Genomic DNA, 26,788 nt, shown 5'->3' on the forward strand with positions numbered 1-26,788 from the left:
TTGTTCCAACTGGGGCAATCAGTTCTGAGGATGGATGCCTGAATGTCACCTTTATGCCCTACCCTACACAAGGAGTGTGCAGGTGGCATTCTGCATACCTTAAAGCAATGGTAGACTTTGGTAAACTGGCCGGACGGTGGGCTTCATGGCAGGGAATCCCCATTTGTAAGGGAAAAAAAATCGCTGTTCTAAGCATTTGAGATTGTAAGCATTCGCTTACATGGGTCTGATAAATCATCATTTGCTTTTTTAAACGTTGGATGATTTAACATAGACCCTATTATTTATAGGTGGGGACGGGAATTTGATTTGCAATAGTGAAGATGTGTCTGGGGGGCCAAGTAGGGAAAATATAACAAAGGAGGGTAGATTTTTAAATAAATTTATAAAAATATTTGGCATGGAAGATGTGAATTCAATACTGGGAGTTGGGAGTGAATTTACATATTATTGCCCAAGATACAAAAACTGGACTAGGCTAGACAGAATTTACATTTCACAGGAACTTGTGCATTTAATTGAAGATCTTGATACAAACCCAGTAACTGTTTCAAATCACATGCCAATAATAACTAAAATAAAAACAAAGGGTAATGACATATAAAGTGGGACACTGGCACTTTCCCACCTGTCCGTTGAAAAGAGAGGAATTTAAGAAGTGGGTAGCAGACATTATTCAGTACTCATTAGAGACTATAGAAATTTCTTCTGAAAATATAGCTAGGGAATGGGATAAAATTAAAGTGGAGTTTAAAAATAGGGTGGGAATAAAAGAAAGGGAAATATGGTTAAGAAGTAAAGAATTATTTAGAGGGACTGAGAAATGTTAAAGTATTGCAAAATGGGGGAGTCTCACAGAAGAAGAAGAGCAAATGCAGAATGCTAAACAGAAAATAATGGATTGCTTCGGTAATATGCATGAGTTTAGAAAGGTTGTTGTTAAGCAACTGTTGTTTGATACCTCCAGAGCACAAAACCTTTTAGCACAATGACTTAGGCAACAAAAAGCAGAAAGGGCTGTCACAAGCTTAGGGAGACTATAACAAGGAAGGTAAGGGATCCTGTAGACGTATTAGAAATATTTCGGAAATTCTATGAAACTTTGTATAAAGCAGAGAAATATGGAAATCAAGAAAAGGTACAAATGGAAATGTTTATGGAAGAATTAAATATGCCAAAGTTAGAGGTAGAGGAGGCCCAATTACTAACAGGGTAGGAGGAGATGAGATAAAATGGTGACGTACAACCAATCTATAGGAAAGTCCTCAGGAATAGATGGTATTTCTAGGAAGGAAAAAATTGATAAAGATCTGGAAGGTTTTAACCATGTTTTAAGAGGAGAAGAAGCACCAAAATCCTGAGAGAAACTGGTTCATAGGTTGGTACTAGGCTATCAGCCCTAGGGCCTATACAAGCTAGGGCCTATACAAGCCTAGCCATAACAATTCCCTGGATATTTCTTCCCACAGTATTTACTTCCCTGGACCCCTGTCTAGCAGGGTGACTGGCGTGATCCCTGGGGTGAATTTCCTATCTCCCATCCGATCGTCAAGGTTCCTTTTGAAGAGGGCCAAGGAGGCTCTGTGCTTGACATGTATGGGCAGTCTATTCCAGAGTATGGGGAGTCTCTGGGTCAGGAACCTATCCATACAGCATTTTTTGTTCATTGTGATTACAAGGCTTAGATCCCTGGAGCTTGTGGCTCTGAGGGATTGGGATCTCTGTAAGTGGAGCATGTCCAACAGCTCAGGGTTTGACATGGCCTTGTATGTTAACCAGAGATTGCCTCTGAGTAGATGATATGCCACAGAGTATAGCTGGAGTTTTTTTAGACTGTCAACATAGGGCATCTGTTTTAGGCCTGTGATTCTTTTAGTGAGAAATTTCTGCGGCCTTTCCAGCTGTTGCAGATGCCTTGTGAGGTACATACCAAACGGGGCATTGTATTCTATAATGGGTCTAATGAGGGATGAGTACAGTGGGACAATGACCTCCTTTTTTCCTGGAAGAAAAGCCCTTAGTGATGAGGTGTGCTACATAGAAGGATTTCCTGACTGTTATGGCGATGTGGTTATGGAAGGTGAGACCACTGTCCACCTGTATCCCTAAGTCTCTCATCACACTTTCAGTGTTTAGTGTACTGCCACCTATGTGGTAATTCATGGGTACATGTTTTTTCCCAAAGGGGATAACTGTACATTTCTTGGCATTAAGCTTGAGCCCATGGCTCTGGCACCAAGCATCTGTTTCTGTAAGGCCCTTTTGTAGAATATCCACATAATTTGGGGATTCAATAATGGCTCCATGTTTGCAGACATCTGTGAACTTTGTTTGCCAGAGTCCCTTAGTGTTGGCCTGTACTTCAGAGAAGTAGATGCCAAACAAGAGCGGTCCCAGGACTGAACCCTGAGGTACTCCACTTGTCACTTGTCTGGAGCTGGATTTGGAGTCGGCTACTTTTACAGTCTAGGTTCTGTCAGTAAGGCAGTTGGCAACCCATCGGGTGATGTAGGGATTTATGCCCAGCTTAGTAAGTTTATCTATGATTCCAGAGTGGAGGATGGTGTCGAAGTCCTTGGCGAGGTCCAGATAGGCTGTGTGGACCACCTTACCTTCATCCACAGCTCTGGAGACTGATTCAAAGAAGTCAGTCAGGTTCAGGCAACATGATCAGCCCTTCACGAACCCAAACTAGGTGGGGTCCAATGTTTGAAGGTTGCCAATGTCTTTGTTTATAAGTTCCATGATAATGCATTCCATGCCCTTGCAGATCAGGCTTGTCAGACTGATGGGATGGTAGTTCCCGGGATCCAAGGTGGATCCCCCCTTGTGGAGTGGGATAACTGTAGCTGTGTGCCACTCAGTGGGCACAAAGCCTGAGGTGAGGCTATGATTAAACATGACACTTAGGTGAAGTGCCAGTTCATTTTTTAGTTCATGTAGCACACAGCTCGGAATGTCATCTGGTCCCATGGATGCTGTATTCTTAGCTTTGGAGAGTGCAGTTTCTACCTGTGTGGCCGTGATTACCAGAATTTAGCAATCTTTTGGTATTGAGATGGGCCCTTTAGGGGGTGAGAGGGGGGTGAAGTTGGCACTAATCGATCTGCCAGGATATTGGCAATATCCTTGGGATCATTATATTTAATGCCATTCTGTTGTAGCTCAGAGCAGATCCGAACATTGCCATTTAGATTCTTGACATAACTATAGAATGCCTTGTGGTTGTCTTTGGAATCTGGCAATTTTATTTTCGTAAGTAGCTTTGGAGGATTTTATGAGGGATCTCAGCTTCTTACTGAAGCTGGTAAGGGAGTTTTTTGCATCCTGGGATTTTCCTTTTTTTCTGCAACAGTTTCTTTCTTCTGTTGTATAGTTTGTTTATGGCAGGGGACCACCAGATTGGCTTCCTTTTTTTGGAAGAGAGCATCATGGTTCTGTTTGGGATGGCATGATTCATGCACGAGTGGATGTGCTCGTACAGTGCCTTAGTGTAGGATTCAGCAGTTGAACTTTCAACTCCCATCTGCATGGGTGTCATGAAGTTTATCACTTCTGACTTGAGTAGCATGAAGTTGGAGAAGTTTTGTTATGGAGGTTTCCTTACTGTGGGGTGGGGGTGGGATGTGGATATCAAGGTTGATAAGCTTATGGTCAGACCTGACCAATGAGGGGGTGACCACTGGTGTGGAGCATCTATCTCCCATGTTGGTAATGACCAGGTCTAGGATATTGGAGCCCCTGGTGGGACAATGGATTGGTTGATCCAGGGCATTGGAATTTATGAATTCCAAGAACTGTTGGGAAAAGATGTTGGTACACAAGTAGTTTTCCCAGTTAATGGCAGGGTAGTTGAAATCACCCAGTATTAGGGTGTTTGGTTGTATCTTAATATTTTCCAGTATGTTTAGAAAGGTGTAGTGAGAATCTTGGGGCATGGTGGGGGATCTGTAGCAAGCTACAATTTGGATTGCAGTCTTACCTAGTGTTAGTTGTACCTGGAGAATTTCAGATGCATTGTGTTGGGCAACTAGCCTGGAGGTGTGAATATCCTTGGTGAATATGGACACTCCTTCACCTTTAGTGTTTCGGTCTTAGTTTGGTGGCTGAAATGTGTGGTAAGAGAATGGTGGTAGCTGTAATATCTAAAGAGAGTAAAGATCCATCAGATCTAGCTTCATACAGGTCTGTTTCAATACTAAACCATGATTATAAAGTGTATATGTCTATAATGGCTAAAATAATGACAAAAGTGGTGCCAACACTGATAGATATGGATCAATGTGGTTTTGTGGAGGGGAGGCTAAAATTTGACAACATTAACAGAACACTGATGATCCAGAGGGAATCAGAAAGTAAGAAAATACCACTGTTGTTAGTGGGTCTTGATGCAGAGAAAGCATCTGACAGAGTAAGCTGGGACTTAATGAGCAGAACAATGGAAACATTTGCATTGCCTGATAAAATTATAAAGTTGATTAGGAGGATATATGAGGAATAGGAGGTGAAAATTAAAGTGGGTGAGGTTCTCCCTGATAATCTCTGCTTGAGCAGAGGAACCAGGCAGGGGTATCCTCTCTCCCCTTTGTTATTTACATGATATTTAGAACCATTGGCAAAGAAAATATGGGACTCAGACATTCAGTGATATAATTGGTATGGTAGTCAAGAAAAGCTGGCTCTATTTACAGATGAGATTATTTTATATCTGAAAAAAAAAACAGAAGTAGACATTACAGTGCTGTGGCACATATCAAAACATTTTCAGATCTTTTTGGAATAGAAAATGAATAAAGCTAAAACAAAGGCAATAGTGGTAAACTATGTGCCCACATACAAATTGGTTCATCAATATCCATAGTTATAGGGACATGATAAAATGAAGTATTTAGAAGCATGGTTAGAAATTATTCCAGTGTGGCAGCTCAGGATATGTGCGAAGAGACTAAACAAAAGATAATATGAAAACTGAGAAAATGGGAGTTCTGTTATATGGATATCGATAGCAAGATACAAGCAGTTAAAATGTGTTTAGTCCCTTTAGTCTTATATACAGGTCATGCATATTTTTATCAATAAGAGGAGAAGTTGTAGATAATTAATAAAGAGCTGAGATTTTATCTGGGAGGGGAAGATGGCAAGAGTCAAGTGGGATAAGTTTATTCTTCCAATAGAAAAGGGCAGATTGGGATTACCCAATTTGAAGGGGTATTTCAGAGCAACACAGTTAAGACTCCTATACATAGCCAAGCAGAAAACTATAATTTAAAGTGGAAAGAGATGATGATGAACCAGGGGGGAAGCTCAAGAAACAAGGAGAGACTGGGGTTTTGGATGCAGACCTTTAAGGAAACTAACAGTAATCATACAGAATATTATATTCATAAAGTAGGAGAACGTTTACTAAGTACTAAGCCAACACAGGAATGGAAAAAGGAGATTCTGCAAATAGGGATGACTGCAGTTAGGGATACAGACAACAGTCAAAAGTCGACTGGAATTTATTGGAGTAAACTGGAAAAGGAAACAAGGTGTTGGGAGGAAACAACTAGAGAGGGGAAACATAACAGAATGGGAAGACGCCAAGAACTTATTTGGACTTCAGGTTAGAGATTATCTTCCTTGTCAAGGATTGATATCAGAATATACCAAAGAGAAAGAAATATGGGGGTCATAAATGAAAGACCATCACCAGTAGAGTTTTTAGTAGAACTAGAACGGAAGTTGCCATTAAGAAAGGAATAATTAGTAGCACATATAAAATATTGCATGGTAACTATAATAATCAATCAGAGGAGGTTAAAAAGGATTGGGAAGAGAGATTAGATAAACAATTCAAAAAGAAACAATGGGGGGATATATGTATGCTTCCCAAGTAAGCAACAAAGTCTAGAAGATTTAGAATCTTTGCTTGGAATTACATAGGTATTTTTATACCCCAAGTATACACCAGAAAATTTTCCTCAGGTAGACAGCAAATGATGGAGGTGTGATGGGGAAGAAAGAGGCAGCTGGGAACATATTTTCTGGGAGTGTAATGAGTTGGCAGACATTAAAGATTCTCTGCAGACTGCTCTGTCGGAGATGCTGGGTGACCAAATAGGTGTAAGTAAGGAAATTATTTTTTGAGCTATGATACAGATTCGGAATTGCCTAGATATAGTAAGGCCTTGCTAAGTCTAATTATGATTGCTGCCAAAAAACAATTACTAGAAAATGGAAATCAAAGTCTAAAACAACTTTACTAAAAGTAACAAAGATAGTAACAGAGATAAAACAACTGGAATTAGGATATTTAGAAAGGGTAGGAGCAAATTACATAGGAAAAATGGGAAGTGTGGAATCAATACATATTGAGGAGGAATGAGGTTTAAAAGAAGACTGGATATGAATGGGTTATGTAGTGATTGACTAACAATAACTGGATATATTATAAGTGATGTATAATGTTTGCAGCTACAGTTGTGTTGGCATGGTTCGTAATGTCTAATGTTTTCAACTGAGATTGTGTCAGTGTGGTTTATTTTCATTTATATAAATGTAAGATTAGCTGTGTCATGTAGGATAATTTAATAGAGATGTTTCTTGTTGAAAGAAATGATACAAAATTAACAGGTGACATTATCAATAAAGGTGAGTGGTGTGAAGGTGAAACATATCCTCCAAATGCATAACCATTGCAATTTATTTTCTGGCATGCCGTTAATCTGTGCATTCTAAAAGAAGTTGATATTTAATCATTAGTATGAAGTGCAGGCCTCCTTTCATGGGAGCATGGAGTAAAGTTCCCTTTGCTGGTATTTCTTTTTAACCTTAGAGTGCCAACTTTGTCTTTGTTGACATTATTGGAGTTGAGTAGTTATAATAAAACTAATAAAAGTAGCATTTTAAACTGTTTTGACATTATTTATTTGCAGGTCCTGATGGTCAGATTTGCATCCTTGTTTGACCGAAAGACACGTACAGTCACATTTCTTGGTGGGAAGCAGTATAGTGTGGATGTACTGCAGATGATGGGAGCGGGAGATCTGTTAAACTCCATGCTTGAGTTTAGTGACAAACTGAATGCCCTTCAGCTCAGTGATGAAGAGATGAGTTTGTTTACAGCAGTTGTTCTCGTGTCTGCAGGTAAGACCACAAAAATGTAGAGAAACAACATGCAACTTTAAAATGTATAAAGTTGTTTCTAAGGGATCACTAAAGGGAAACAAATGCAGTTAAACTTTGTGTTTATATGGGATCATTTATTAAAAGACAGTGGAGTTAGAGGAGGTAAAACAGAATGTTAGCTAAGGTAATGACATCTAGCAGTGAAAGACATGGACACAGAGTTTGACATTGCCAGTATAACTGTAAGAATTCATACTCTGTGAAACAATCTTCTTCAATGACTGATCAGTGAAGGGGCCATAATCAAAACTATTAAATTTTACACTTTAAAAACACATTGGCTTGAAATTTTACTGTGTTTCTGCTAGTAGTCCACCCTGCACCACTCATAAAAGAGGCTTTGCCCCTAAACTTTTAATATTCTATCTCTGAGGTCATGCATTCTCTGAGAAACAGTAATGCTCAGTTTTGCAAATAAGCTGTGCTCATTATTTCTGCGGTGCTGTGCTACTTGGATTATGAATTTACATTTCAAAAATGCTGATTAATATCCTGAAATTTCAGTAAACAGGATTCAATGAATGCAAATTTGACAAAAGAAAGTTAGCAAACTAAACGCAGACCAAGTGTGACAGAACAGTAGGGCTGGCTACCAGAATGTTTAAAGGTTTAAGAGTAAGCAGTTTCAGCAGGAAGTGGTGCTGCTGTTTAAATCAGTGCTTGCATCTCTCCTGATACACACAACCCATTTCTGTAAGTCCCATGACTGAGAGATGGTTTAGAGCTGAACATACAGCACAATGGATTCAACCTGCATGTTGTAGGAGCATGTACAAACTAGGGTAGCATCACTGCATAATTTCATTGCTGTAGGAATATAAACAATACTAGGATGCTATAACTGTACATACTCATTTCTATATAAAAAACTAGAAAAAAAGGCTGCAAGCTTATTCTTTTGTAATCTATCACCATTATATGTGTTAGCTCATCTGACTCATCTGAGCTGACATTGATTAATCAAAAAAAGTCTACATTCAGAAGCAGACCATTTTTCACTGGGACAGAGTGCAATTCATACTGGGGTAGGAAACAGGGGTTACTCACCTATAAATATTGGGGTAAGCTGTATGAGTGGAGTCAAAAGTGGCTGTGGGTGAAACACTGAATTAATGAGGAAAGAACTATGCCAGCAAGGAAAGTAAACATCTATCAATGGAAGGGAGGATCTCTCCTTGGCAAGAAAATGCTCTTCTCTCCTACTGTTTACTTTCAAGCTGAAAGAGGTTGTCAGAGTCTATTCTGGCTTTGTAATGTGTGACAGTCTAATCCTTAGTTTTGTGTCCCAGGCAGTAGATGCATCTTCTACATCAGTGGAAGTTGTTGGATCCAGATCTGCATTGTCTCATTTGCTTCTTCACTGGTGCTTCCTCAAGACATATCTGCAGGGACATAGATGGTCATAAGTACTGTATTGCTTTCAGTGATGGCATCAATGACAGCCCTTCAGTGGTCTACCTAACTTGGTTGAAATATTTTTTTTATGATTTTTCTCCCTGCCGTTTACCATCGTTAATCCTTCCAGTGACCATTCTTTATAGACCAGAAGACAGTCATAGGAGGCCATTATCCGAATCGCTGTTAGAGTTTTCTAATTTACTGCTACCTCCCCCATTTCCTGTGGCAGCTGATGAGTTTATGCCAAAGTGCTGATCTCCCACACGTGCACACTACCTCATGTTTGACCCTATTTACAACCTGGCAGTGCTTGATATGCATATCCTTGTCATGGTTCGATTGCTGCTGTCATAACTTATAGTGTACCCAGCCTCCACTGGGTATCAGCACAGCAGTGGCCCTAGGTGCTTCCATAAGTGTAGATGGGCCAACATTGATTACGGACTTCCATCCACCCACATTGGTTACCAGACATGGAGCTTACCAGACTTTGCTGAAGTCTTTGAAGTTATCCATACTGTCATTTGATTCATCACTGCAGGACCTCAAGTGGATCTTGTTGATAGCACCGATTCTTTAAGAGCAAATTCTGTTCAGGTATATTAGTAGTAGCACAAATGTTAATAACCAGAGTGCTGCTAGTGGACAGAATGTAGTGAACAAAAACCTCAGCACTTGATCTTAAGCCATTCTTTATAGAGTTTAAAGGGAATATTTGAGAAAGGTAAAATGGAAATTGCTAACAAAATATGGAAATTGCTAACAAAACATGATGCCAAATGAGATCTATATGCCCTGCCACTGGAATTTGTTGTACTTAGTAAGGGGTAGCAAACCACAGTACAGGATGTTTAAAGGTTTTGCTGCTATAAAAATATTAATGTTTGATGACTCCTTTGTTGCCAACATTGTCAGTTTCACTGTTTTCCTATGTATCCACATGAGGGGAGACCGGAATTATTTTGTTTAAATACCTGGAAAATATAAACTCATAGAAGAACAGTAACTGCAGATTAATTAGGCAGGTAAAAAAAATGAACAATATTTGCAGTATTAAACTTGAAGGTTGAGGTTGGCGTAATGATTAAGATGTTTACCTCACAGTTACAAAATACATAGTTTGATTCTCACTTATGGGGAAATTGGCTATACTTAACGTGGCCTCCAAGGGCAACTAACCTAGCACTTGGTAACCTATGATATGTTCTGTAAATCCATCTAATAAATAAAGCTTTAAATCTGTTGCATTATTAATATTGTTGGTGTTCCTTCACAGAACCTAGTATATTCATCAGTGTGTATCATCTTTAAAGAACAGATAGAGTGTCCTGGTCTTTCATACCTAGAAAGTACATATTTAGTGCTGTTGCATCTTGGCAATCTGTAGTCTGAATCACTTATGTTTTAATGGCCTGTCATCTTATTTTGTTTTATACTTCCAGAAGAACAGTAATGTTCCTGTAATCTCATTTTTATTAAGTACAAGTGCAGTTTCCCTCAGTGTTGTCACTGCAGAATTCTTAACATATGGTGTAAAACCTGAAGTCATCACCAAACTGGCTTCAGAATTTCTTGGCAGGAGGTGTTAGAATTCCTTTCCTTCAAGCTCTTTGCACTGAATACATAAAACCCATATCAGAAGATTAGGAATAGACATGGCTGAAATAAGTGTTTTAAACTAACGGAACAAGTTCTCGCACCCAATACTCTTCCTCCCAGCTACTTACTATAATCACCTGTGAGGATAATGTTATTTAGAAAGCAGACAAATATCCTTTCAGAAAACTCATGTACTTGCTTTTCTTTTTTCTGCATTTTTATTAATAGAGTGATTACATTTCTATGATTCAAACACTTATTTTTCATAAGTAGCTGCGACTATCTTAGTTTTTATTATCCAGACTGCAAGAATGGACTAGCCCAGTCTTTTAAGGTAAGGAAAGGTGTTCACATCCAGCTGGTGTTCTGAAAATTGATTATCTTGACAGTGGATAAGTAGATTTAATATTTTTAAACCTTTCGGTGTAAATATATCTCACTGGGCGTGCTGAATGACAAATTATTTTTCTGGAAGCAGCAGAGAGAAAAAAAAAGAAAGGGCATTGCTGGCACTGCTTTTTATGTTACAAATGTGAATGTCATGATTTCAAGTTCCCTTTGAATATGAAAAAGGAATTTGAAGTTGTTGTAGGACAAAGATGCTCCCTAACAACACACTCACACCTCATGCAGGAGGGATTTGTCCCTTGCGCCTCTTTAATGTAATCAGTTCTGAGGTCATTGTATCTTGCAGAAGGCAGAAGGGAGAAAGGAAGCAGGTTTGGACTATATTTTAAAACTGCATTCTGCTTGACTTTCAATAATTCATAATTTATGGGCTTATCTGAAATCTGTGTAGCTGCTTGTGTTTGCATGAAATTGCCACTAGATGGCAAAATCACAGCAGTATAAAAACAGGTACTAAACATATTGAAGCTTTTCTTCAAGCTGTCAGAGTATCTTTCCTGGCTGTTTTATATTTTTATTTGAAGTTATTTTTTTTGTCTCTATATGGCATCTGGAAAGTGACTGACTGTAGTTATATTGCCTTAAATGATGATAGAACACATTTATATTGCTATAACAAATATTTTGGAGCTTTTCTCTTAACACCAGTCTCCTGACTGATATGGAAATTGGTCACTAATGTTCTTTATGCAACTGATTAATTCACAGAGCCACTCAACTTACTGCAAGCCTCGGTAATGAGCTCAGCCAAAAGCTCACATTCACCTATTATGCTTAATGAATATGATCATGGTAAAGTAAATGCTAGGGAGATTAGCAGATAGGTAGTGTGTGTGTGTGTGTGTGTGTGTGTGTGTGTGTGTGTGTGTGTGTGTGTGTGTGTGTGTGTGTGTGTGTGTGTGTGTGTGTGTGTGTGTGTGTGTGTGTGTGTGTGTGTGTATGTGTGTGTGTGTGTGTGTGTGTGTGTGTGTGTGTGTGTGTGTGTGTGTGTGTGAGTGAGTGTGAGTGTGTGTGTGTGAGTGTGTGTGTGTGTGTGTGTGTGTGTGTGTGTGTGTGTGTGTGTGTGTGTGTGTGTGTGTGTGTGTGTGTGTGTGTGTGTGTGTGTGTGTATGTGTGTGTGTGTATGCATGTGCATATGTACCATTGGATGAGGGGATATCAGATGTATGGTGAGTATGCATGTAAGTGTGTGTGTGTGTGTGTGTGTGTGTGTGTGTGTGTGTGTGTGTGTGTGTGTGTGTGTGTGTGAGTAGGTGTGATGAGGGGACATTGGATGTACAGTAACCGTGTATGTGTGTGTGTGGGGGGATTGCCATACTTAAACTCCCCTTGACTAACGAGCAAGTCTGGCAAATCTAGAGGAGAAGCACTAGAACCCAGGAACTTTTGCACATTACCCTAATCCACTTAAAAGGGTAATAGAACAACAGGTTTTGCAGCATGAAATATTTACGGATATAAAAATGTATAAAAAACTAATGTTTGGCATTATTGACTGACTGTAATGGTCTGTAATGTATTGGGGCAATGCCCAAGACTTCCAAACAAGGCCGGGGGAACACTATATAACATCAGGGGATCTTTTAAATTATTATTCCAATCCACTTAAAAAGTTAGAAGGACAACAAGTTTTCCATTTAATGAACAATAAAAAGAATGAAATGAATGTCTGGCATTGCTGACTGAAGATAATCATTCATGATTTACAAGGGACAGGGAAAAACAAGAGGAACATCAGGGATGTTCTTTTCAGTCAGGGACAGATAAGAGGTATGGTACTGTGTTCATATGTGTATGTGAGTATGTGTATGAGTGGATGAAATATGATGCGTCAGCTGCTTGCAGTGATTATCATGAGTAGCAGAAAATGGCCTGTTAATGGTTGCATCTTCCAACCCACCAAACATACTCAAAACAACTCTCACTTTAACATCACAGCAAAAGACAACACTATATACCCAAATGAACACACCAAATTGCTAGGAGTGGAAATAGACAATAAACTAAAATTTGACATTCACATATCCATGACCATAAATAAGTCCACAAAAAACTAGGAGTGTTATACAGAAATAAGCAACTTCTCACCAAAGCAGCAAAGATTTCAATAGCAAATTCCCACCTTATCTCCACCCTACTTTATGCCTCTCCAATATATACCAACCTAAGGCAATGCAATCTAAACAAGCTAGAGACCTGCTACAACAAAATCGCCAAATTCACCACAGGGGCATCCTACCATAGTCACCACTGTCTCTCACTTGCTGAACTGGGCTAGCTTGAACTCCCTCACCTCCTTCAATGGTATCAACTCTCACTCGCCCACAAACTAGTAAACCATCCACTAAAAGTCTCATTCCTCCAGAATCTACTCCAACCCTATCACACCACCAGACCACTAAGATCCAGCAAAAAAAATCACGTGCAGATCATTAAAGCCAATTACTCTGCTGGTCAAGCACTATTCTCTTGTACCATATCCAAATTATGGAACTCCCTCTCACCCACAATTACCTCAATACCATCATGCACCCACTTCAAAACTTTACTAAAAGCGCACCTAAAAACATGCTGGCTATGCCTTGCAACTCCCACTCTAATATCACCCACCCCATCCAACCACTACCTTTCTTTCCACTCCACTAACTACCTTGATTATAGCAAGCTCAGATGTTCATAAGCCTAGTACTTATTATACAGCATGAACTTCTTATTGTAACATTTGTTAATGTCTGTTATGTACTTCACAGATAAAGATTCTAGTTGTCTACTGATGTACTATGTTCTTCATCTGTAAATATGTTGTAAGTAATTGCTATGTAAATTGTTAATTGCTATGTAATCCAATGTAACTACTGTCTGTTTATTTTAACTGTGGAGCTTTTCTCCCTGGCCTCCGCTGAAAATGGACCTACGTCCAGTCGGACACTCCCGGTCAACAAATATAAATAAATAAATAAATAAATATTCATAAACCTCAGCATATGATCAGACATTGTTTCTTAGTAAAATGTAATTTTCAAAAACAGTGACTGACTTCATTTTCAGAAAGTTTCACTATGCAGGGTCTTTGTTCCTGTATCCCCATTAATATAATCCACTGAGAGGTTACTACACTTAAGGGAAATGTCTAACCCTGATATCTTCAACCATTTTTACTACAACTGTGTTTCAGCCAAGTGGTATTAGTAAAGCCCTGGCCTTTGTACTCCTGGCATACTCCCTTTAAGTTAGTCTTACTGTGTTTGAATCTGATAATAGTTTTTCATTTTTTTATTAGAACAAATACTTTATTTTATAAGTCTCCCATGAGTTATTTCCATTTCCAGGAAGAGGAGAGTTGAATCCTTTAGCCACCATTTTTTTTTTGAATCGGAAGAGGCAGAAGATAAGTGTTATGACAGTAAATTTATATAGAAAAGTATAATGTCAAACAGGGTAATCAACAAGCCCTCCAAGATGACATGAATGTGTTCTGCCTAAATTGTCAAAGGAAAGACTGAGTTCCATAGATTAATACAGCTTTATCAGATTTATGGAGGTTAGACTATCCGGACCACAGACATTTTCCCAAGAGCTGTAAATTTTTGAGTAGAATGTATTAGGTTTCTGAAGAATTCTGATACGGTTTAGATCCACTTCTCCCAAAATATTTAGGTAAATATGGCACCTGCTAAGCCTGAAAAAAGATCCATTCAGGCAGCCATCCAAACATTCATGTTCATAGGTTCATAGGTTCATAGGCTGATACTAGGCTATCTGCCGTAGGGCATTTATAAGTCTAGCCAGAGTGTGTTTGGCTTTTGCCACCCTTTTAGATTAGTTGACTGTGCCTCTGTATAGTAGGTCACAGAAGATAGCCCTGTTAATGTTAGTTTACTGTGCCTCTGCCTAGTAGGGACACAGAAGAGATCCCAGGGGTAAACCTATGATCTCCCATCCACTCGTCAAGATGTGATAACCTGTTTTATCCTTTACAGGATTACAAGGACACCAGCAATTATTTTGTTAGTAAGATGTTTTGTGATAATACTTTCTGCCGGGACCAAGTGCAAAGATTACTGAAGCTGTGGAGCAAATAATTCATGCCTGTTGTTCAGTAGCTCTTGCATCTTTAAATGCCTTGTTTTTTATGCCAATATATCAGATGTTCTTCATATTGATCACTGTTGCTGTAGCATTAGCTATGTGAATTATATTCTGCATAGGATATAACAACCAGACAGCTTCCAGTTCTTCAGAGCACTTTCCACACACCCAAACTATTAGTTATTTCAAGCTGAGCTGACGGAAAAGACAGGTTTGGGCTCTAGGCTCTTCAGAACTCTCTTGCCTGTGATAAGAGTGCTTCTCTGTATTCTTTCAAGGATCGACAGTGGACTAAAGCTTTTTCATTATTGGACAGATGAGTCTGATGAAGAGAAAAACCTTCTAGATACTTTTTAGATAGTTAAATGGGAGCACACTTTCTTACTTTTATGGTAAAATTTGTTAAACTTTTATTTAAACTTTTTCTGTGGGGAGACTGTGGTAATGTTATGTTTGGTGGCTTGGAAAAGTGTTTAAAGTGCTTTTTCCTCTATTTTTGGGGGAAAGTTACTTTTTATGACTTTCCTATTTTACTGACAATTGCTGCTAAACTTCCCCTGGAAACAGGCACTATTTTCACCTTGACCATATAACAAATTGTTGGTCCCTTGGCTGGACAGTCTTCCAACCACAAAAAGAAAATGATTATGAACCACCAATGTGTAGTTGTTCTATCTCGCCATTCATTCTTACTGATGGGTTCGGAGCCAGTCCTTAGCTCTGACTCGGCCAACTGCAAAAGCTCAAGGTCTTCAACCAGCTTGAGGCCAACTTCCTATCACATGATGCACCTTGATCTTCCCTCAGATCTCGTTTGCCGCTGCAACTTGATCGGACGTTCACCAGCTCTGGCCAGTGAATAACTTTTCTTCTTTAGAAATTATGGCTGTTATATTAGCTAAAATTAGTCATTTAGCCATTTTATATAGTAGTTAGAGTGTGTAGTTTGTATTTATAGTTAGATCTTTCAATATTTAGATTATATTGTTAGTGTTTAAGACCTGTTGTTTGTTAGGCCTTCTCTTCTCCCTATCTCTGTTAAGCTAGCTTAATAACAGAGAAATTAATGGCCATTTTTTTCTTAATTGTCCTTAGATAAGAGTGTGTGTTTGATAGTTTATAGCCCTTTTTTTCACAGGGCACAGAGTTTTTCTTCGTCTATTAGATCGGAGTGTGTTGTATTAGCCTTTTAGCCCTTCATTTTTATAGGGCATATAGTTATCCTTATTACATCTATCATAGTAAAAATTAGTGGTCATTTTTTAAGGCCTTTTTTTCCTTGATTATCAGTGATAATATACTGTGTGTGTGTGTGTGTGTGTGTGTGTGTGTGTGTGTGTGTGTGTGTGTGTGTGTGTGTGTGTGTGTGTGTGTGTGTTAGAGTGAATTTGCAGCCCTTCTTTTTATACAGGGCAGATAAATAATTTCAGTGTGAACTTAATTTCTAAAGCCTTTCTTTTACAAGGCTTGACTAGTTTTTTGTGAGAATCTTTATTGCTGCTGTTGGGTTGTTGAAAATTTCTCAGCAGGAGAAGGAAAACCCAAGTCTGGCTTCAAAAAATGCCCTAGATGTGGACAAAAGATGTCCATAACTGATGGACATACTGAATGTGTTTACTGCTTGGGTGAGGTTCACCTGCAAGAAAGCTGTTCTATATGCCACTCCTTCAGCTCAAGAGTGTTGCATGAAAGAAAGAGAATGTTAATGGATAAAGGTCTGCTTAAATCCTCTTTACAAGAGTCATTGGATAAGTCAGACAAACACTCAAAAAAGACAGAACCAACAAAAACTCCATCTACATCGAAGTCAGCTTCTAGTAAAGCGTCGACATTGGTTCCACAGCCTTTGGAACCAACTGTTGTTATGTTTAGGAGCTGGTTCCTGACCTTGGAGCCGAAATCTCCTACCTTAAAGTCTCCTATATTGCAGTTGGTGGCTTTGTCACATTCCACATGGGGCTCAAGTAGACTGTCTGATTTGGATGTGGACTACGTGGTGAAGAAGCTTCTACAGATACCGACGCTAGCAAAAATTTTATCAGCACCAACCCAGGGAGCTTCGGAGCTGACTTTAAGTTCTTCCTATACCTTCTGTTCCTCCTCCAACCTGCTTGGATGTTTCGGAGCCGGAGAGTGCGGAGCTGATGATTGTGGACCCTTCGGGTTCGACACCTTCTATAGGTTTTTTGGCCCCAATTGCCCTGATACCTTTGGCGCTGACCGAGGAATCTCGGGGCCAACACTCACCGGTCGGGTCCAGGGAGGATAGTAGGACCTACTTGTCAGTGCCGACTTTACCTCTCGGGGCTTCAGCTTGAGTGAGTTCCGCCCTGATCTTTGGCTTGGAGCCCTCTGTACCAGTGCATATGATTTCCATTGAATCTTTGGATCCAAGGGATTCCTCTCATCAGGACCAAGGGGCCTTTGAGGCTATGAGGAGGGCTTTGTCCGGCCCAACAACCACTCCATCAGTTCGAGCAGCTCCCTTCCTGAAAGCATCATTGTCTGCCTCTTCCTCAGATGCTCCATTGAAGTGTAGAGATCCTGAGCCTCAGGAAGCTCCATTGGGTGAGCCATGTTCTTCCGAGACCTCTCCAGAAGCCCCCACTGAAGAAGTGCCTAGGAAGAGACTCTGCAAGAGGAAGCATTTGGACTCCCCACAGGAGTCAGTCACTTCAGATACTGACTTTGATGAGTCAGAAGGGTCCCCCTCAGGAGATATCTCCTTTGCAGATATTTTAGAGATTCTTAAACAGAGGGGTGGCTAGAAATCCCTTAGCCCTTATGATGATGAGTCAGTTCTCCTGAAAGCTTTTGGGTCTCAACCCTCCACCTCCTGGTTGTCTCCACACTTCAATAATTTGTTGGAGTTACTCACTTGAAGGGCATGGGAGACCCCAGACACCACAGAGCCTGTCCCCAGGAGGCCTAACAAATTTATAACTAGCCCCCAAGACAGACTTTACCTGACTAAAGGAATACCTGTTGATGCTATGGAGGTGGCTGAAGCCACCAAGAAGAATTATCAGAGACTTTTTCATCTATTCATCTTCCTAATAGGGAATCTAGGATTATGGACAGATATGGGAAGCATATGTTTAGTTCAGCGGCCTTGGTTCTTCAATCACTGAACTACCTCACACATTTTACTAGGTTACAAAGGGATCTCCTGAATGAGCTAGGAGACACCCTACAGGGTTCAGTAGCTGCAGGAGTTTTGGACAAGGTAACTTCTCAGCTCTCCACTCTTAATTCGATGGTGAACTCTTCTATGCTTCTGTTGTCTTATGCTGCTGATGGTACAAGCAGGGCAGCGGGTACAGGAATTGCTCTCAGGAGACATTCCTGGATGCGCTTATGTTCCTTTGCAGAACCCTTTAAGTCTTCCTTCATTAACACCCCATTTGACGGTTCATCCCTTTTTGGACCTAAGGTAAAAGAAACTCTTACCAGTAGTGAAAAGGACAGAAAAACATTGTCTGCCATTGGAGTACATTTTTCTACCCCGAATAGACCTTACCCCAAAGGGAGGGTAGGTGGAAAGATATGGTTCCATAAGTCTCAAGGATCTTTCCAGAACACTCATGGTGACACCCCTCTAGAGGCAGAGGAGGGGGTAATAATGGAAGATGTCGCCTCTGCAGCAGGGGGGGTCCACAGGACCAGGGCAACAGAGACCAGTTCTTTGGCAAGCCCTATCAGTGCTCCTGAGAGGAGGCCCGACTGTTCATCTCTGGAGGCAGTGGGGGGACACCTATCTTTGTACCTAGATGCCTGGCTAAAAATAACAAAAGACAGCTGGGTACAAAGCATAATATCCAGAGGATACTCTATTCCCTTTGCCACGTCACCCCCTCTAGTAAAGAAAATCCCAAATGTTCCACCCAGTCACAGGGACCAAGCAGCCTTAGAGGTCCAAAAGTTGCTGGACAAAAGAGTCATCCAACCAGTCCCAGCAGACTAGAGAGGATCTTGAACTTACTCAAGGTTCTTTTTCATTCCAAAGAAAACAGGGGACAGGAGACCTATTCTGGACCTAAGCAGACTAAACAAGTCAGTAAAAAAGGCAAAGTTCCGGATGGTCACACTTCAGTCAATACTTCCCTTTCTGGGGAAAGACAATTGAATGTGCTCAATAGATCTTCAGGATGCGTACTACCACATAAAGATGGACAGGCCATCCAGGGATCATCTACGCCATTATCAATTTCCCGCTCTGCTCTTTGGTCTCACTACAGCCCCCAGAGTGTTCAACAAATGTATGGCAGTAGTCATAGGTCACCTGAGATGGTTGGGATTCCAGATGTTTCCATATCTAGATGACCGGCTCCTCACTGTCACCGCCAAGCATCAACGTCTTCATGTGAGGGACACAACCTTAGACCTATGCAATCAACTGGGAATTACCATCAGCTCAGAAAAATCTGCCTTATCGCCATCACAACAGACCGTCTTCATAGGAGCACAACTAAACACAGTTTCAATGACATTAAGTCTGCCTCCAGAAAGAATTTCTCTCTTACAAGAACAAGTATTAGACCTGCTTCCAAGGAAAAAAGCCCCAGTCTCAATGGTACTCAAATTGCTAGGATCGATGGCAGCAGCAATCATTGCCAGTCCCCTCACTCGAATTCACATGCAAATTCTACAGTGGCTCCTATTCTCTCAATGGTCCTTTCAGGAACTTCCAGTGTCACACCAAATTATCATAACGAATATGTGCAAGAAGGACCTTCAATGGTGGCTGACGTCTCAACATGCATCTCGGGGACGTCCATTCATTCTACCCAATCCCATAGCCACGGTTACCACGAACGCTTCCTTGATTGGGTGGTGGGGGGGGCATTTTCAGGGAATAACAGCCCAAAGCACGTGGAAGAAACATGAGGCTCATCTGCATATAAATGTCCTGGAGATGAGAGCAGTACTTCTAGCATTGGAGTCCTTTCAAGACTGTCTACCTCTGAGAACAATTGCAATTCAGACAGGCAATATGTCATTGGTCTGGTACATCAAAAATCAAGGAGGAACCAAATCTTGCCCCCAGTGTCGAGAGGCCATGAGAGTATGGCAGTGGGCAATCTCCTCCCAGCTCTTTCTAATAGCAATGCACATCCTGGGGAAATTCAGTGTGATAACAGAAAGCTGAGCAGGGCAATCTTACTTCCTCACGAGTGGTCCCTAAAACAAGTAGCAGAACGGATATTCCGCAGGTGGGGCCAGCCTTGCTGTGATCTTTTTGCAACCCCAACAAACACTAAATGCAGCAGCTACTTTGCCATAATTCCTCAGCCGGGGGAAGCCCCAAGGGATGCATTGGTGCACAATTGGCCCCTGGGTCTCCTTTATGCATTTCCTCCCTTTCCTCTGATTCCCAATGTATTACAGAGAGCAAAACTTCTGGGAAGGACCATGATACTAATAGCCCCTTACTGGCCTTGGCGAATCTGGTTTCCCTTCCCCCAGCCTCATCTCTTGGAAGAGCCTTGGATCCTGGACCCAGTTCTGGATCTGTTAACCCATTCATTGTGGGCCCTTCATCCTTCTCCATTCCCTCAAGCTGACAGCTTGGCTGCTCCAATTCCCACAATAGCCAAGATTTACAGCCTCGCAACTGAGGCCCAACATATTATAACATAATCTCATAAATCATCTACCAGAAAGTTATATCTTAGCAAATGGAAGAGATTTCAGAATGATGCTGATCCTTATCTAGCTCCGATCTCATCTATTTTGGAATTTCTAACTAAACTTTTCAACGAAGGAGCTGCTGCAGCTACAATTAGAGTTCAGTTAGCAGTGATCTCAAACTTTCATCTTGGTTTCTAAGGCTCCAATGTCATGTCACATCAACTTGCTAAAGTCTTTCTTAAAGGTGCCATTTATTTGAGGCCACCCATCAAAGCTGCGGTCATGCCATGGAATCTAAATTTTGTCCTCTCCAGAATTATATGACCTCCTTTCGAGGCAGCCTCATCCTGTTCTTTGAAATTCCTTTCATGGAAGATCATTTGTCTGATAGCCATTACTTCTGCTCAGAGGATTTCTGAGCTACAAGCCTTGACAATCAAACCTCCTTATCTGATTTTCCATAATGACAGAGTTTCACTCAGAACTAATCCATCCTTCTTACGAAAAGTTTGTTCAGAGACAAATGTTAACCAATCTATTGAGTTGCCAGTATTCTTTCCTCAATACACAAATAGGATGGAATACATGCTGCACAAACTTGATGTTCATAGACAATGCCGATTTTACCTAGAAAGAATGAAACAATTCAGGTCAACATATCAGCTCTGTTTCCTTTTCAGAGTTAAAGAAGGGTGCCCCAGTGACAAAAGTAACCTTTTCAAGATGGCTATCAGATTGCATTTCATTCATTTATAATTCACAAAATGCTCACTTGCAACAAAAAGTAAAGGCCGACTCTACTAGAGCTGTTTCAACCTCATTAGCCTTTTCTGCAAGGTTACCATTAGATTCTATTTGTGCAGCAGCTACCTGTTCAAGACCTCATACTTTTATCACTCATTACAAAGTAGACAAGGCCTCCAGGGACAGGACCTCCTTTGGTTCCACAGTTCTGAAGAATATTCTCCCATGAGCCACCCGAGAAAGATTGTGCTTGGGATGCTACCCATCAGTAAGAATGAATGGCAAGATAGAACAACTTCACATAAAGAAGTTATGTAGTCACCATAACATTCCATGTGAGTTGTTCATCTCACCTTCATTCTTACGTCCCACCCTGCAACCCCCATCCACTCTACTCGAGGTCCATATCCTTTCTTATAGGGTGCTTTGTCTCTTATCCAACTCTCTGAGAGGCATATTTATACTACTAAGTAGTCAGGCAAACAAGATCTGAGGAAAGATCAGGGTGCGTTATGGATAGGGAGTTGGCCTCGAGCTGGTTGAAGACCTTGAGCTTTTGCAGTTGGCTGAGTCGGAGCCAAGGATAGGCTCCGAACCCATCAGTAAGAATGAAGGTGAGATGAACAACTCACATGGAACGTTATGATGAGTTCATAACTTCTTTTTTGCTACCATAGCAGCCTGGTATTGTCTTCAGCCACAAATAGGTTACTCTGCTCTGGCCAAAGCTGTTTCCTCAGACCACTCATCTTTGTTTTTTATATTCATTTGGTGTAGTTCATACAAACACAATGGATTGAGGAGGTTAGTTACATCCTCCACAGCTCTTGGGGTCCCCTCAGTGGACAGGGGATAACCATTATTGTCAGTCATTGAGAAGGGGTAAGGAATGCATCCCTGCTTAAGTCACAATGCTGTGCCAATACCTGGGGAAGCTGTTGCTGGCTAAACTGGGTCTGTTTTTCCACATTTTTCTGTCAATAAGAGAGAGAAAACAAAACATGCATCTTTTAATGTGCCAATTACCCTAGACAGGAGAAATTTATTGAGCTTGACTCAGGGTCTTTTACAGCTTCTTGACCCTTCTTGTATGGTAGTTTCTGGTAAAAAGAAAGTGAGATTATTCTTCTTCTTTCCCAGAAAAGGTTTAAGGTTTGGAATCTGGAGAGAATTGTGAAGAGGAAGATACATTTTTTATCCTCAGGTTTATGATTCTGATTCTGAGGAGAGTGTGGTATGTGATTCTCCTTGTTGTGAGGTATTCTCTTTTTATTACTAAAACATGCTACCACAAAGACATCAGGACTCCACCGGAGAATTAAATTCAAATTTTATTACAAGAGTAAGCGCTTTCGTCCATTGAACATTACATGGGACTTCATCAGAACCAAATAAACCAGTCACCACCTCAGTTTTAAAACCTCATTTTTATCACATCATACATTAATTATCTTATCTTAAAGATATAATACCTATTAATTACCATAAAATCTCAATCAATACAGAATATTCAAAACTATACTAAATGTTATGTGAAATCCTTATATGTAAAAAAAAATACTTCCAATTTAAAAAAGTATAAATACATTTATTTACGTATATAAATATAAATATATATACACATGGAAATGCAAACACCAAGTTTCTATGAATGTATCACTAACTATCTTCACATTTAGATGCTGTTTTACCCCCAAACCTCATTTCAAACTCACAGTCAAGCTTCTCCATCTACTCAGCCAGTGGTACTAAGATCAAACAAGTCCAGCTTGCAAAATTCCTAAGTATCATTATTGCTAACCAGCTAAAATACAGTCAACGCTTTAGCCACTACATAAAGAAAACCCATCTTTATATAGGATTAAACCTTTCCTCACTGAAACCACCAGAAAACACTTTGCTTCATCCTGCTTAATTCCCTTCCCTTCTTTATGCATGTTCAATATTGAGCAGACTGCAAATCACACTGCTGGCCAAAGTGGAAAACTGCAGTAACAAATTAGCCAAATTTGAAGCAAATATTCCATTCTCCTCACATCACTGTCTGGCACTAAAAAGATTAAGCTGGAATAAAATACCACAGTGCCTAATTATAGCACATTTTTCCATTATTCACAAAGTCATACATAATCCTGATTTCTGTCCCATTATAAAAATCTAATTATACTTTGCTTCCCAGAAACACAATTTAAATCCAAAGATAACTCCCTCTTAACAATAACTAAATCCAACAACTCTGCAGGTGACAATGTATATTGCCTTAAATGTTCCAAAGTTTAGAATTCCATTCCTCTTGGACTAAAAACTTAACAGAAACCCATTTCCTTCAAAAGGCAGTTGATATGCCACTTAAAAGAAAAAACTGATTTTCCCCTGCACACTTCTGTGTTTGATCTGAATAAATGTCATATACATTTTCCCACTCTAAATCATATACTCTCTCTCCTTCTTCATGTACCTTTATCTGTATTTCTTCTTCCTACTGTAAAAAAAAAAAAAAAAAAAACTCTTTAGAATGATTTGCCACTCTATGTATTTCATGTATTATTTAATCTAGGATTAATTATTTGCAACCCTGCTTTATGTAAGATTCAGTTGTATTTTCCTGTTGCTGTGTACAATCTACTAATCATTTCATATTCTGTAATGTAGACCATTGGAGTTTTTCTCCCCAAGTCTCCACTGAAAAGAGGTTTACCTTCCAAACCCAGTTGGAGTGTCTTGGTAAACAAAGGCAAAATAAATAAATAAAATGAAAAATAGAATTTTAAACTTCCAGGCTCACATTTTGAAGTTTATCCTGACTGATTGTGAAATATGAGGAATGTCCTGGCATCAGTTTCCTCTTGTGATGAAAAAAATTGCATTGCATAGTTTCTTCTATCACTCAAGTCACTGCTCATTGTTTAAAATGCATTTATGTCTTTGTAGATACTACTTCCAGGGCTGCTGTCACTGGTATTTTATTAATGAGATTTGTCTGGCTCCATTCTCTGAATCTCCCTGAAGATGTTAAAAATGAAAATTTGAATTCTTCCTTGGACAGAGATTTATTTTTTGGACTCTATAGCAGAGTTTAGCAAAAATGCAATGAAAGAGGTAAACTAATTCAGGGAATCTCTCAGATTTTTAGCCCTGCTTTTCTAAATTCTCCAAGGGATTCTCTGCTCCCTTGTCTAATTTTGGCAAAAAGTAAAATAAACAGTCTCAGCAGCATGCTGGTAAGCAGACATTTAAAAAGCAATGATAGAGCATTCCAAAAGGAAAGTAGGGAACCCCCCGCCTCATAACAAAGAACAGTCAATTAAGTCAGAATGACTATATAAGGGACTTTGCCCCCCCCCCAGATCCTTTACTATTTAAGGAAAGTCTGAATCTTCATTTCTGCTGTTGGCAAGAGATTGTTTCAGAAAAAAAAAGAGTTCTGAAAGTGATCCACTTTGGCTACACATGGCAGTGGGAGGAACTATGAGACCAGACTCTCCATTTCCTCCTGTTTTACATCACATGCTATCTTGGGGTAATAGAAGCTGTTCTACCCGCCTCAGACAGGAGAGGGATTTTACTCAAGAAAATTTCCTAAGACAACAGCTGGGACTATAATAGTGTGTTAAAAATAGAAATATATATATATATATATATATATATATATATATATATATATATATATATATATATATATATATACACACACACACACACACACACACACACACACACACACACACACACACACACACACAAACACCAAGCATGATAAATATGGAGAGGAATATGGGTGTTGTAAAATGTCTGGGATAACCCAAAACATGTTTTTTATTTGTTTGTGGAAAAGAAGGACATTTGCAAAGTAACTGTGACAAAAGAAAATGTTATATTTGTGGAGAAATGAGGCATGATGCAAAATTGTGAATTGAAATGTTATGTGTGTGTGTGTGTCTTTTTTTTTTTTCCGGGTTAGGTCACCACAGAACTCCAGTCCGCCAATGATTTGCAGTAGAGTTTTACATGCTGGCTTGCTGACTGTGAGGCGACAACGCTACCGCAGCACCACCACCGCAGTATCGTGAATTGAAATGTTATAAATGTAACAAAATTAGACAATTATGGGTGAATTGATAAAATGAAAATAACAGTAAAGAGGAAAAATAAAAAAAGAAAATTAACAAAGAAAATAAATTTTAAAAGTATTAGAAATAGAAGATAAATTAGATGAGAAAAATAATAAAGAGGACAGAAGAAGGGTTTGAATCAAACAGTGAAGAAGACATAAATTGGGAGATAGTAAAAGGGGAAATATTCTATTGGTAAAACAGTAAAAAAACAGAAAAATAAAATTTAAAGGAGTAAGTACAAAAGAAAAAAAAATAAATGAATGAAAAAGAACATATACAGCTAAGACTGGGGCTTGGTATAACTGTTAAGGTTTCTGACTCAGACACGAGGTACAGTCTTTAATTCTCACCTTTGGGATGGAAATTAGTCAGGCTTAAATGGCTTATTAAAAAAAGCTAACATAGTAATTAACTATGAGCTTATAAAACCATAAATTCAAGGAAAAGGGAAAATTTAAATTTTAGAGTGCTTTCCAAATATGTAAATAGGATTAAGAATATGGTAAGAAGAATAGGAACTTCGGAGTGGTGTAATACATGTGATGTAGATGTAATTATATTAGAAGACATGATTCTTTATCGAATGATGAAAGATTGCAAGCAGAGACACTATTAGAAGCAAAGATAATCTAAAATTTCGGAAATGAGAGATGATCTAGAATTGCTATATTCTGTAGAACTAAAGATATTAGATGTAACTTTAGAAAAAAATGGAAAGATTAACCATTGCAGATTTAAAATGGAAAGAACAGGTATATATAATTTTAACATTATAAGCTTATACAGTTGTAAAGGAAGGAAAAGCTTATTTTGTCAGATTTTTGACTATGTAGGGATAAATATGAATATTATAACAACAGGAGATTTTAATTGTGATCTAAAAGGCAAGCATAAAAAGAAATTAAATGATAAAAATGTTAGAAGCTACAAGATGTGGTAAGTTAAAACTTTGGGACAAAAATTCATGGACTTACAAAAGGGGTACATATAGAACTGAAATAGATTATTTTCTAGTATCAGACAGCTTAGTTATAGGAGAAGGGGAGGTAGTTGAAAGAGGATTTTCTGACCATCTTGCAATATTGAGATAAAGGAAAACATGGAATATATAAAAATAGGCAAAGAAATAAAAAAGATAATTGAGAAAGCATGGAATGAACAAAGGAACTATATTAGGAATACAGTTATAAAAAACATGTTGCTATGAGAACATTTTATAAAAACTTGTTTGAATGGTTGATTATATTTAAGGAAAATGTAAAAATGTTTTTTTAAGTAACAATATGGTATTAGAAAGTAGAGAAAGAAAAATATAAAAGAACTAGTGATGCTTTGGAAGATTTAGACTGTAATAATAGAAAATAATTTGATAAAAAATAATTATATGAAAGAAATCAAGAAAAAATACAAGAGTTGTTATATAAACAAAGATATTTTTAAAAGGAAAAATAAGTATTGAGTTACTTAAGCAGACGACTAAATGGAGATGGTAGTGTAATGACAGAAATAAAAAATGTAAAAGGAGAAACAGAAAAAAATGTAGAAGATTATGAATAGTGTAGAACAATGTGTACAAGAAATGTTAAAAAGTAAGATAGTAAAAAACATGGAAAGTAAAGAAGTTAACAGAAAAA

The 26,788-nt window shown here is 39.0% G+C and overlaps 1 protein-coding gene across 1 annotated transcript in view; it reads left to right on the plus strand.

The window, feature by feature from the left end:
• The window catches only part of NR1D2 (nuclear receptor subfamily 1 group D member 2), a 437,579-nt gene that overhangs the window by 302,236 nt on the left and 108,555 nt on the right, over positions 1-26,788 (plus strand). The window contains exon 7 of the mRNA XM_044066215.1: positions 6,918-7,128. Within this exon, the coding sequence (XP_043922150.1) occupies positions 6,918-7,128 (211 nt within the window). The remainder of the gene's footprint in view (positions 1-6,917; positions 7,129-26,788) is intronic.

This window comes from Protopterus annectens, chromosome 3.part1 (genome assembly GCF_019279795.1).
Source record: "Protopterus annectens isolate FY-2018-M chromosome 3.part1, PAN1.0, whole genome shotgun sequence".
NCBI classification, from domain to species: Eukaryota; Metazoa; Chordata; order Ceratodontiformes; family Protopteridae; genus Protopterus; species Protopterus annectens.